Below are 13,250 nucleotides of genomic sequence, written 5' to 3' on the forward strand. Positions count from 1 at the left end.
AGATTTCTATATAATACTGCTGTTTATTGAGTTCAGAGTCAGAAGTCAGAATGTATAGTTTACATATACTATACTCACTTCTGGCAATATTCAACTATAACATCTCTCTTGACTTTCCCAATTTCATCCTGTGATAAAAGAGAATGACAGTTTTCCTGTTAGACAATTGGCTATAAGAATTCCCCAAGCTAATACATGTGCACAAACTTACAGCCAATTTTAAGTGGGAGAAGGTCACACAGTTGAGATGTTCTTTCTGAAGGTCAGCCTATTTATTGGGAGGTACTCCCCCTGTGGGTCTTTTCTACTCCTGCACATCTTGTGAGTACACCAAGAATTCAACACCCTGACCATTCTTTACCTGAACCATTTCTCAGGGTTATATTTGCAGAGAGCAGTCTGGAGGGATGAGGCAATGTCTCCCTCCAGGAAATAGAGCAAGTTTGCTATAATAGAAGTAGATTCCTAAACTCAATATTCTTCAACTGTGACACAAAACTGTGTATAACCTCGGCTCCTCCATGTTGCCCCTGTGGGACTTGGGAGGCAGACGGAAATGACACAAACATGAGGCTCGTGACGCTGGCTCTGCTGTGAGTAACAAAGTTCTTTTTCTCTGACCTAAGAGTCTAGTGTTCTCTGTCAGCAGCCTCAGGGCAGTAATAGGCTACCTTATTAGCTTATAAGTAGGCTAAAATCCCAGACCTTGACAAAACTGACAATTATCTTGCCTGAATCCTTTCTAATCTGATAGGCATTAGATATTCCTGAAGGGCAGTTAATGAGCTAATACATTTTCACTTGGTCAGTATTTTTTTAATATTATAAAGAGTAATTTATGTATCAAAGTAATTTACTTAAGTAATTATCAGAAGGAGTCGTCTGCCCACATCATTGCTGAACAGTAATCTAGAAGGCCTAGCTTCCATCATATCCAATTTGTAGAACTGGATTAGGTAAATTGAAGTCCTTCCTTTTCAGTCATAAAAGGACAAAGCCTAGAGATTATAAACCTCGTCATTTCATCCCCAAATAACTATATATTAGCCTAAGGACTTCCTCATCATAAAAGTAATGAACAATGAAATAATATTCATAAAATTAAGCAACACTTTTAATTGACTAAAGGTTTAAATTTTATGGAGAAGGAAATGGCAACCCAAAGGTTAGGTTAGTATAAAACCCTTAAATAGAAACATGGTCGTAGTGTCTGAAAAACACAGTGGATATGTCACCAACCTAACAGGTGAATTATAGATGGTAAATGCCCTTGCTCACGTTGTCTAAACCTCCTAAGCACCTGTGGGTCACTCAGGAACCATCAAATGTTTCCAAGTAGGTGCTGAAACTCTTTCTGTTTAGAAAGTGACAAAGCATAATGTGCCCTTGGAAAAATGTACATATTTTAAAAACTAGACTGCAATTAGCTTGACTTCCTTCCTATTTCTTATTGAACTCTCTTTTTCAGTTCTTTATATTTTCAATGGTTTTATCCAAATAGGCTGAAAGCCAACAGGTTCCAAGTTAAGGATTTCTTACTTGCTCAAATGTAAAAGATGATGAGATCTTTAGGGAGCCCTTCTTACTATACTCACAAGGTTTTTCATTCTGTCAGCCATGGCTTGTTTCCTGAGGAGGAAGGCATTCAGCATCATGTCCCGCAGCCCCACCTTTTCTAGTTGAATAGACACGAAAGCTTCTGGAGCCCTGACAAGTGAACAGAGGCATGTGAGCCCAAGGCAGGAGATGAGTGCACATACAACAAGAAGACAACTTGAGAACTTCTGACTGACAGGAATACCTGGGGCTGCAAACTGGGCACTGCAGCTGGCGAGCAGGTAACTCTGCTTCTGTGGTCCTCACTTAAGTGTTTCTGTTATATTCACTGGGCATGCTACTGTGTCACCATCCTTGTTGGGGACCACACTGTGCCTAAAGCATACATCAGCAGTCCCTCCCCATTCCCAAACTTCATAGCCTGGCCCAGTGTTTGTACTCCCAGTGTCCCTTTGTGCCTTCCTGGTCTGAACTGTAGGGGTCCCTGGACTGATGTGTCCTTGTAAGGGTCCTCTTGACTAGACCCATTGGTCTTAAATCTCCCATCCACACATTGGAAATGTGGATTTAGGACACTTGAACTCTGGCCATGTGTCAGATTAATGGCATCTTGAGGAGTAGAGAAGCTTTGCCTGTCATTTTCTTTTTCATTCTAAATTTGCCAGGATTAGACTAGAGTGTCACTGGTATGCCTCAGTTATTCAGAGTATTTGTAATTATTACAGAATACAAATCTCTTTCTTTGTCACAGTGAGGCGAGATCAGGATATAACAGGATGTCCCTAGTTTATAGATACATATCTGTAGAGGCCCTGACTCTCTGACAGTTACTGTTCTATTATTCTAAGCGATGGAAAAACCCTTGGTAGGATAGTGAGGGTAGTTCTGTCCTTTTCTGTTTAAAATAGAAGTGGAAAACTTGGACATGCTCATACTCTTCTTCCTTATGTTCTACCTTCTTTGGAGTTTGAAAAATAGAGAGGGAATGAGGGAAAGACAGGAAGAGAAAGATAAAGGAGAAGAGAGAGAAGAGAAAAGAGGTTGAAATTGGGAACTGTTGACTCTCCTTCATAGACTGGAGCATATTAGAAGAAGCTAAGCCTTCTTAGTGTTCATACAAAGTTTTCAGACAAGGTCTTAAAAATTTTAACACATGCTGGTCACTCTGGGAGTTTAGGCATCCTTCAGTCCCATAATACTTGTATTAAATGACTTAAAAGAGGATACTTTTGTTATTATAAACAACTCCCCACTGCTACCCCCGTGCAGTACCTTTTGGTAGCCTGGAATCTTTTTGAAGGATGAGTAAGAGCATCTGGGACTTTTGGAATTGGGGCTAACAGCATGCCTTCTATGCCATTCACAATTCTGGAATTTCTTCTTCTGGTTGGACCCATTCCACTATGATTTCTCAGACCAGAACTTATTTCCTATAATATTTCAAACCAAAGTGAATTAAATTTGCTGAATTTGTAAGTCTTGTGGTACTGACAGTAAAATTATCTAACAGCCACAACTGATCCCAAATACATGTAAATGGCTGGGTACCCTAGGGGTGAGAGAGAGTGGAAGGGAGAGAAGAAGAGAGAAAAAGTATGGGAGCGCATGGAAGAGACACCACTTTGTACAATGAAAGGGTGAGGCACTAAGTGTGACTATTTCCAGAATAGAGTTGTCTACGGTGCTCTCAGAAAAATTTCTCCATCTTACAAGTTGGCTAGTTGGAGTGCTTTGTATAGGGGCCTCTCAAGAAATACAGCTGATGAACTTCAGGGTACAAGATCTGAAACATCATCTGAGGGTGCCATTCTGGTACAGCCTAAGCAGATGGAGGTGGGCTGTATGTGGAGGTGGTCCTGTACAATGTAATAATGAAGGAGGGAGAGGTGGACGGATGGTAGGGAAGAGGGGAAGGAAGAGTGGAAAGAAAAAAAGGGAAATGTGTACCTTTCAATATTCCTATTATTTATGGAACTGCAAGGAAAGATAGATGGGATTCCTTTACATTTTTCTAAAATACTAACTAAAAGAAAAACATTAAGCCTTCAAAGGAAAGCCCATTCTTTTTCAAAGAAAGAAAGTTTTCCACAGCTGAATTACTGAAGCAAAGGAAAATGAGGCAAAAGAAAAAAAATCTTGAGTTAAAAAGTCTAAAGTTTCCATCTTGATTTTTTCTGAAGACTCTTGGGCTATCCCAGTCTCCTGGAAATAGTAGAATATACTAGTTCAGAAGACACAAGGGGCCTTATAAAGGATATGAGTGAGCTAAGAGGAAAGAAAACAAGCTCAGTAATCAGAGCCCAGTACTGACCCTCAGCAGGTGATCTTGGCTCTGTCCCTTAACCTATCAGCCTGTTTCTTTACCTGGAAAGAAAGGGTAATGTCCTCTATCTCCTAGGGCTGTTCAGAGTATTCCATGAGTCCAGGCTCATCCATCATTTAGCTCACCACCATGCCTGGACAATAGAAACTGCTAAATTGAACCCTCAATTCCTTGACTCCCTCAACTGCATTGAAAATCCCAACTATGATGATCTTTTGTTTCTAACCTCAATTTCTTTTCCAGTCCCTTCCTATAAATATGATTATATCTATTTTATTCTTAATTCTCCTACCCCTCAAGCTTCTTTTTTAATTCTGACCCAACTTCTTAAAGAATTATGATGGACTAAATGTTTGCGTCTCCTCATAAATTCTTATGTTGAAGCCCCAACCCCCAATGTGATGGTATTTAGAAATGGGGCCTTTGGGAGGCAATTAGGGTTAGATGATGTCAAAGGGCAGGACCCTAATCTGATAGGGCTGGTAAAGCTGGTATAAGAAGAAGAAGAGACACCAGGACTTTCTTTCTTTCTGCCTTGTGAGGACAGTGAGAATGTGGCCATCTGCAAGGAAGAGAACTCTTACTAGAAACTGACATGCTGGCTCCTTAATCTTGGACTTGTAGCCTCCAGAACTGTGAAAAAATAAATTTCTGTTGTTTAAGCTACCAGGCAATACTATTTTGGTATGGCTTCCCTAGCAGGCTAATGCAGAAACTGTAAATATTCTCTGTTTCTACATTTCTATCATTCTCTTACTTCTCTACTCTGGTAGTCTGGCTTTCACTCCAACCCCATTAGAAGAGCTCCCTCAGAGTCAGCAATGAACTTCTGAGAATGTAAAATAGCCTAATTTTAATTCCTGCTCTTCTTGTTCTTCCCTCTACATTTAATTCAACTTCTTCCTCCTCCTCCTAAAATATAATGGCTTTATTTAGGTATAATTGACATTCAGTAAACAACACACAAAGTATACAGTAAATTAAAGTATAAAGTAAATTAGATAACTTTGGACATAAGCATACAACTGTGAAACCATTACTGTAATAAAAATAAAGACCATAGCCATCCCTCCTACCCAGCCCACTTCCTCAAGCAACCACTGCTCTGCTTTCTCCAACTATAGATTAGAACGCATTTCCTAGAATTCTATATAAATGGAATCATGCAGTTATATATTCTTTTTTTGGTTTGTCTTCATCCATATTGTATATGTCAACAACTCATTTCTTTGTATTGCTGAGCAATATTCCACTGTAAAATATACCACAATTTATTTATCTATTCACCTGGTGGTGGACATTTGGATTTTTTCCAGCTCTTAGCTGTTTTAAATAAATCTGCTATAAACATTTACGTATGTCTTTGTATGGACATGTGCTTTCATTTCTCATAAGTAAATACCTAGGAGTGAAATGGCTGAATCATGTGGTAAGTATACGTTTAACTTTCTAAGAAACTGCCAAGCTGTTCTGCAAGGTAACCATTTTGCATTCCCATCAGCAGTGTATGAGTTTCAGATCCTCCATGTCATGACAAGACTCAGAATAGTTAGTTTAAATTTTACCCATTCTAGTGGGTATGCAGGGGTTGCTCACTGGAGTTTTAATTGCATTTCTCTAATAATTAATGTGGTTGAACATTATTTATGTGTTTATCTGTCACCTGTTCATCTTCTTTGGTGACTCATTTCTTTTTGAAACACTCTTCATCTTCGGCTTGGACACAGAAACAGTTTTATTCTCTCTGTTTCTTTCCTTCCTTCCTTCCTTCCTCCTTTCCCTTCCTTTCGCTTGTTCCCTCTCAATGTCTCCATCATTTATTCTTCCTTACTATATCATTAGACTTCTTCCTGTCCCACATCTGTAGAAGAGTATATAAATATACACACACACACATATATAGAACTCACATGTATTACTATATATATTCATGTATTCATACACATATATAACCCTAGTGCCTCTCTACCCCTCCTTGTGCTATGTCTTTTCAGGCTATTACTCTAAATGCCTTCCCACCCCTGTTCTATCTTCCTATTTGGTGACTTTCACCACTTACTTCCTGGAGAAATCACAGGAAGTGACTTAAAAGCCTCTCAACCTGGAAAACCCCATTTATATCTGTTTTACGTATTGGTATTCTTCATAAAATTAATTGAAGAAAAGATTCCATATGTCAACTATGCATGAAAACCACAGGTGGGGCCAAGCTGGGCATCCATTTTTTCCTAGTACTCATTTGTCTTTTCATACTATGCTTGAGCATCAGAAGGTCTTCTCTCTACTCAAAATGATCACATAGTCATCTATGCCAGTCAAAACACTCATCCTTCAAGTTTTTCCAAATGTCCCCAGTGTGTGCTGCCCTTTCTAGTTCCCCAGATGTGACCTCTCTTTTTTAAAAATTCTATAGCTTGTTGAACCTTTTATTATTCCTTGTATTTGAACCACTTATGAGCCTGTCCCCATTTTATACACCAGATATAATTTCTCTAGTATTCTTGCCTGGAGAATTCCATGGACAGAGAAGCCTGGCAGGCTACAGTCCATGGGATCACAAAGAGTTGGACACGACTAAGTGACAAACACTTTCATTTTCACTTCATGAATCAGACCTCAGTATTATCTGATGAGCCTAACTTAAAGTAGGTACTGAATTAAGACTTGAGGGGTTGAATTTTTAAAAATCAATGTAACTTACTCTATCCCTATTTTCTACTTCAGTATTTGATTTCTATGGGAATTAGTATTTGGCAGTAGAAGTGAAGATTGAATATTCTTGCCATATTTATGAATGTATACCCTTTTATTAATACAAAGAGTGAAAATAGAGAAATGTGCTAAGGGGTAAAATGTGGTAAGCTGTATAGAATTCATATATCAAGATTATAGATGCTGGGAAAGATTGAGGGCAGGAGGAGAAGCAGGTGAGAGGATGAAATGGTTGGATGGCATCACCGACTCTATGGACTTGAGTTTGAGCAAACTCTGGGAGATAGTGAAGGACAGGGAAGCCTGGAGTGCTGCAGTCCATGGGGTCGCAAAGAGTCGGATATGACTAAGCGACTGAACAACAATAATATAGAATTCATAAGGCTTAAAGAATGTTTAAGACCATCTGAAAAGTTGACTTCCTAAAGTTATATTTAATTTTGCACCTAAATTATATTCACAATTATATACACATAAGAGAGAACTATATATACAGTTGTTTTTAGAAATATACTGTTAAGTGGAAAAAAGTGCCTTAGAGTATTATATACAGATAAAATCGAAAACCCCTTCATGATAAAATCATCAAAAAGCTAGGAATAAAAGGGAATGTCCTCAACTTGGTAAAAAAATTATCTAAGAAAAACTCACAGCTAACATCATACGTAATGGTTAAAGATTGAAAGCTTTCCTCCTAAGATAAGGAATAAGATAATAATATCCATTCTCACTGTTTCTATTCAACCTTGTGCTACAGGGTCTAGCTAGGGCAATTGGACAAGAAAAAGTAATAAAAGTCATCCAGAATGAAAAGAGAATGTTAAATTTATCTCTATTTGCAGAAGACATACTGTTTTACATAGAAGATCCTAAGGAATTTACAAGCTTAGCAAGGTTGCAAGATAAAAGATCAATTTTATTTCTATAAACTAATAATAAACACTGAAAATGAAACTAACAATTCCATTTACAATAATATAAAAATAATAAAATATTTTGGAATTAATTTAACAAGAGAAGTATAGAACCTGTACACTGAAAACTATAAAATATTGTTGAAAGAAATTAAAGAGGACATAAATGAAAAGACTTCCCATGTTCATAGATCAGAAGACTTAATATTGTTAAGATGGTAATAGTATTCAAACTGATTTACAGGTTCAATGCAATCCCTGTCAAAGTCCCAAATGGCTTTATTTTTTTAGAAATTGACAAGCTGATCCTAAAATTCATGTGAAAATGCAAAGGACCCGAAATAGCTAAAGCAATCTTGAAAAAGAACAAAGCTGGAAGACTTGTACTTAATTGCAAAACTTATCACAACTCTACACTGATCAAAACACACTGGTACTGGCATGAAAACAAACATATAAACCAGTGGAATAGAATTAAGAGTCTAGAAATACACTCTTACATTTATGGTCTATTGATTTCTGTTAAGGGTGCCAGGACAATTCAATGGGGAAAGATGAGTCTTTTCAACAAATGGTACTGGGACAGCTGGATAACTACACTCAAAAGAATGAAATTGAACCCCCTATCTCATACTACATATAAAAATTAACTATAAATGAATCATAGGCCTGAAAGTAAGAGCTATAACTACAAAACTTTTAGAAGAAAACACAGGAGTAAATTTTTGTGACTTTGGATTAAACAATGGTTTCTTCAATATTAATATAATACCAAAAAAACAAGTGAAAAAAGAAAAACAGATAAATTGGACACATCAAAATGAAAAACTTCTGTTTCAAAGAACACCATCAAGAAAGTAAGAAGATGATCCTCATAATAAAAGAAACTATTTGCCAATCATATACTTGATAAGGAACTTGTATTCAGAATATGCAAATAACTCTTACAACTCAGTAACAAAAAAATCCAAAAGGCAAAGGATTTGACTAGACATTTCTTTAATATATATATATACAAATAGCCAATAAGCACATGGAAATATGCTCAATATCATGTCATAAGTAATTAGAAAAATACAAATCAAAGCCACAATGAGATATCATTTTATCCTACTAGAGTGGCTAAAATTAAAAGACAATAATAAGTGTTAGCAAACTCAAAACATACATATGTCCTTAGAAAAACTTATACTTAAATGTTCATGGCAGTATTATTTATAATAGTCAAAAAGTAAAAAACAACCCAAAGTCTGTCAACTGATAAATGGATAAATAAAATGTGGTATATACATATACTAGAATACTATTCATCAGTAAAAAACAAAACAAAAAGAAAACAAAGTACTGGTACATGCTACAACATGGATGAAACCTGAAAACGCTGTGCCTAAGTGAAAAAATTCTGACATAAAAGGCCATATGTTGTACGATTCAATTTATATGAAATGTCTAGAATAGGGAAGTCTATAGAGACAGAAAGTGGATTACTGGTTGCTAGGAGATGAGGAAAGTGGGGGATGGGGATTGACTGCTAGTGGATACAGGATTTCTTTTTGAGAATGAGGGAATATTCTGGAATTAGATGGTGGTGATGATGGTATGATCCTGCGAATTATATGTTAAAGGGGTGAATTTTATGTTATGTGAATTATATCTCAATAACAACTAAAAAGTTCAAGAGAATATATTTTATGCTACCTTTTGTGACAAAAATAAGGGCAAATGTATACTTACTTTTGCAAAAAGAAATACAGGAATGATAAAACAGAAAACAATGGAATCATTTATCTACAAAGGGTAGGAGTGGAGGAACAGGCTATTTTCTGCTGGTTAATTCTAGCTAGTCAATATTACAGCATTACATACAATGGAAAAATTAAAATTATTAGAAAACCTCTGTAAATTAAGAGACCCAGTAAGAATCTGATCATGTGTTACTATGTATTAGGAAAGGAGAAAGGGAGGGGAAGAGGGAAGGAAAGAAAATAAAAAGATAGGGGGAAATGGTCAAAAAGGGAGAAAGAGAAGGAGGGAAATGGAAGGATGGGAAGAAAGGGAGGAGTGTCAGAGTGAGGGAGGGGAAGGGGATGGAGGGAGAATGGGGCAGCCTGACAGTGGTGGTAGCATGCCTCAGGCTTCTCTTACAGCTGACCTTCACATCAGCAGGACAGCTCCCACGGGGAGTGTGATAGAAGGATGCCTGCTGGACAGCCACCATTAAAGCATTCTTCTGAGTAGCCTGGCATGCTAGGGTCACTTGCATATTTTCCACTCCTGAATGGCACAAGAGCTAAAGGAAGAAAATGTGAAAGTAATTAGGAATTTCTCTCATACAGAAAGAGATTAAGTTGAGGGTGGGGAATCACCACTCACTCAAGTAAATACATGGATCAAACTGTTGGATTTGCCGAGACCCTTGCTGCTCAGCGACAAGCCTAAAGCTGGTTTCTCCCTAAGCAGTATTTCATCCTATGAAGGTAGGCTCTAGGCCTAATTGCTCTGTATCTGGACACCATCAGGTTTCCCCTGTTGTCAGATACAGGATGCTTAGGCTCTGATGAACTAGCAAACATACGCTCAAAGGCAGGCTCTTGTAAAACTGCCAACATTAGATTAATGTTTAAAACATACACACACAAATACAAACCTGCACATACACATACAGAAGCAAAGAAGTCCATCTGAGTGGCAGAGAAAATTAACACCAGGTTTGAAAATATCGCTGGACTGCCAGGGAAGTCCCAACATGGGTTTGTTTTTTAATACCGAACAGAGGTTATCTCAAGAGGTATTATATGTCAGACAAGGCAAGCCATTATCATTATTTATGAAGGTGGAACCTTTTCTTGTATATGGGGTCAAACTAATATGAATTAAACATTATACTTTTTAAGAAATACGCAAACAAGTTGCTTAATTTTACTTTAGTTTCTGTTTTAGAAAAAAAATAATTTACCTTAAGAATGGCTTCCTTTGTATAAAAACTAAATCTGCCAATTTGGTTATCATCCACTTCAGAGATAGCTAAGACAAGAGTAGCAGGAGAATATCTGCAAGAAGAAACATGATGTTGTTTTGATGTGCCATACAGTTAGCCAGGAGATGCCTGTTCTGAAGGGACAGAGTGACGGGATCAGCTCTGAAATACCAGCAGTAACAGCAAGGACAGAATTTACACAAGACTTAGTATTTCCACCCAAAAGCTGAAGGGCTCCAGGGTTTTTTCAGCCCTTATTGGCCTCAATCTTCTTGCAGTTTGGTTGTGGTAACCATCTATCTCAGACCTTCTGAAATTCTTTTCTCATGATCACTATTCCTTTGCTCTCTTCCATATTTCCTCTTACCTTCTTCACCTCATTTGCACAGGCCCCTCACTGACTTGGCCCCGTTTATTCACTTCCTAAATGCTATCTCATTCTCACTCTCTCCCATGGCTCCAACAATCATCTAAATGGTCTTTGCAGCCATGTTTCTGCTTTGGGACATGGTCCTTCATCCATAACTATAAGACTTTGTCAAGTAATTTAATATCTAGGAATCTTGGTTTCTTCATCTGTAAGTGGAAATATCACCTATCTTAATGGAGACAATATGCATGAATGTGCTTCTCAAAATGTAAGTCACTATGCTCATGGTTGGACGGCATCACCGACTCACTGGACATGAGTTTAAACAAGCTCTGAGAGACAGTGAAGGACAGGGAAGCCTGGCGTGCTGCAGTCCATGAGGTCACAAAGAGTTTCATCTGATTTAGCGACTGAACAACAACAATAATGCTGACTGAACAACAACAATAATGCTCATGTTTGGTATATGTTGTTGTAATGGCCCTCCAAAGTGATAACTTGAAGGAATTAACATACATAAAACAAATGCAAATTCAAGATATAAGTTCCTTGGATGTAAAAACCTTCCCCTGGTAATTCAGAAAGTGCTTCAGATCTTGAAGGATCTCTGGGTCATCACTGGGAGGACCTATTACCACTTGGCCAGGCCACAGAACATTCAGACAGTTTGTGCTGACTGGTTGATTCTGGCTGAACAAAAATATGGCCTATTGCACAGCAGTGTGAAACACCAGCTCTGGCAGGAGGCCCTTGATGATCCAGAGAACAGCTTGGTTCCAGGTTGGAGACCTAGCCTCATTTGAGGCCCAATCACATTTCCTGCCTTCAGCTTCTGTGAGATATCTTTGTATCTTTACAATAAATCACCTTTTTGGTTTAGGTTATATGACAGGATTAGAGCATGGGGGATTTTGCTTTCAGGGGACAAGTGGCAATGGCTGGAGACATTTTTGATCATCACAAATGAGGGAAGGCATACTGCTGACATCTGGTAGGTAGAGATTGGGGATGTTATTAAACTACCTCTGATGTAAAGAACAGCCCTCTCCAAGAAAGAGTTTTCCAACCTCAAATTTCAAATTTCTGAGGTTGAGAAATTCATTCTGTGGTCCTAACCCCTTCATTCCAGCCTATGCTCTCTCCTTTAGCATACTGCTATACTTTGAGCAGTGATACACAATAGCAAAGCAAAGGTGACCTTCCCTCCTTACGAGTCAGCTCTGCCTTCCTTGGGGTGGTACTCATACCAGGAATCTAAGACCCTCAGGGGAAGACAGACAAAGAAAGAAGAGGGAGACGAGTTTATCCCTGGTACACATCAAAGACTGACTTTGTATGGGGGAAAAAGATTCCCTTCCCCGACTGAGTAGATTCTGGTCTGTTACTAGTAAGAGTGTTTTCTTTTGGGTAATGGGTTAACCCTATGGGGCATGAAAAAGAGGTTTCACTGGTTTGAGTTGGCTTCTTTTATTGGCAAACAAAAGAGCCTGACAGAAATATTGCCATACATGTTAGATATACATTGCATTAGAGTTTTGAGGAAACAGTTGCTCAAAAACCTTGACTGACGTTTTCCTGGTCCCAGGGAAAGTAAGAGCAGGGACCTGGGCAGGGATCCATGATTCTTGCCCCATCAGACCAACAACCCTCACACCCATTTCTATCTGGAAGCAACATGGTCGCCCTGGGCAGTTGCTGAGCCTATGATTCCATCCATTTGAGCTCTCTAATCTGATTCTTCTATTTTTCAGTTATTCGATGTTTTTAATCCAATTATCCCCCTTGATTGAGATCTTATTTTTTCCCATCCTATTAAACAAAAGAAAGGAAAAGAAAATATTGACATCATGGCAGATAGATTATAAGGGAGAGAATTTAGGATGCGATTGCATTTGTGGTGGTGATAGAAATTATTTTTCACTGCCATTCTACTGTTTCATTATTTTTACTTTGACCCTCTCAAGGCTCACCTGTCTACGCGGTCACTGTCCTCCAGCAGAGAGGTTATAAAGATAGGAGGTGGATGGACCACCTTGTCCTTGTGTGATGCAGATTCAAAGTGAACAGGCCTGAGATACAAATGGAACTCTTCAAAACCCATCTCACACGCCAAATCCTTATAGAGACTAAAAGAGAAAAAAAAAAAAAATCCAAGAACATTTGCTGTTATTTTCCCTAAAAGGAAAGTAAGTGGTAAGAAAACCAAGCCATCTGAATAAGCACAAAGCAAAAGTCAAAACAAAAGTAAGCCAAGTCCGGTGTGAAATGAATGAGTCACAAAGGTTTTGAGTCTGCCCTCAGCTATGATGGTTAAAGATAGTAGTTAAGGTAGGAGGAGATATGCTTGGGCACTTCCCCAACTCTCATTTCCTGCAAGCTGGCTTCTGTCTTCTGAGC

General features: G+C 38.2%; 1 protein-coding gene across 1 annotated transcript in view; it reads right to left on the minus strand.

The window, feature by feature from the left end:
* Positions 1-13,250, minus strand: part of LOC145520425 (uncharacterized) — a 174,710-nt gene that overhangs the window by 72,112 nt on the left and 89,348 nt on the right. The window contains exons 23-28 of the mRNA XM_081526707.1: positions 12,824-12,979; positions 10,463-10,556; positions 9,659-9,796; positions 2,830-2,987; positions 1,596-1,707; positions 79-128 (exon numbers count right to left, since the gene is read on the minus strand). Of these exons, the coding sequence (XP_081382833.1) occupies positions 79-128; positions 1,596-1,707; positions 2,830-2,987; positions 9,659-9,796; positions 10,463-10,556; positions 12,824-12,979 (708 nt within the window). The remainder of the gene's footprint in view (positions 1-78; positions 129-1,595; positions 1,708-2,829; positions 2,988-9,658; positions 9,797-10,462; positions 10,557-12,823; positions 12,980-13,250) is intronic.

This window comes from Giraffa tippelskirchi, chromosome 9 (assembly GCF_054371585.1).
Source record: "Giraffa tippelskirchi isolate mGirTip1 chromosome 9, T2T-mGirTip1v1.2.pri, whole genome shotgun sequence".
NCBI lineage: Eukaryota > Metazoa > Chordata > Mammalia > Artiodactyla > Giraffidae > Giraffa > Giraffa tippelskirchi.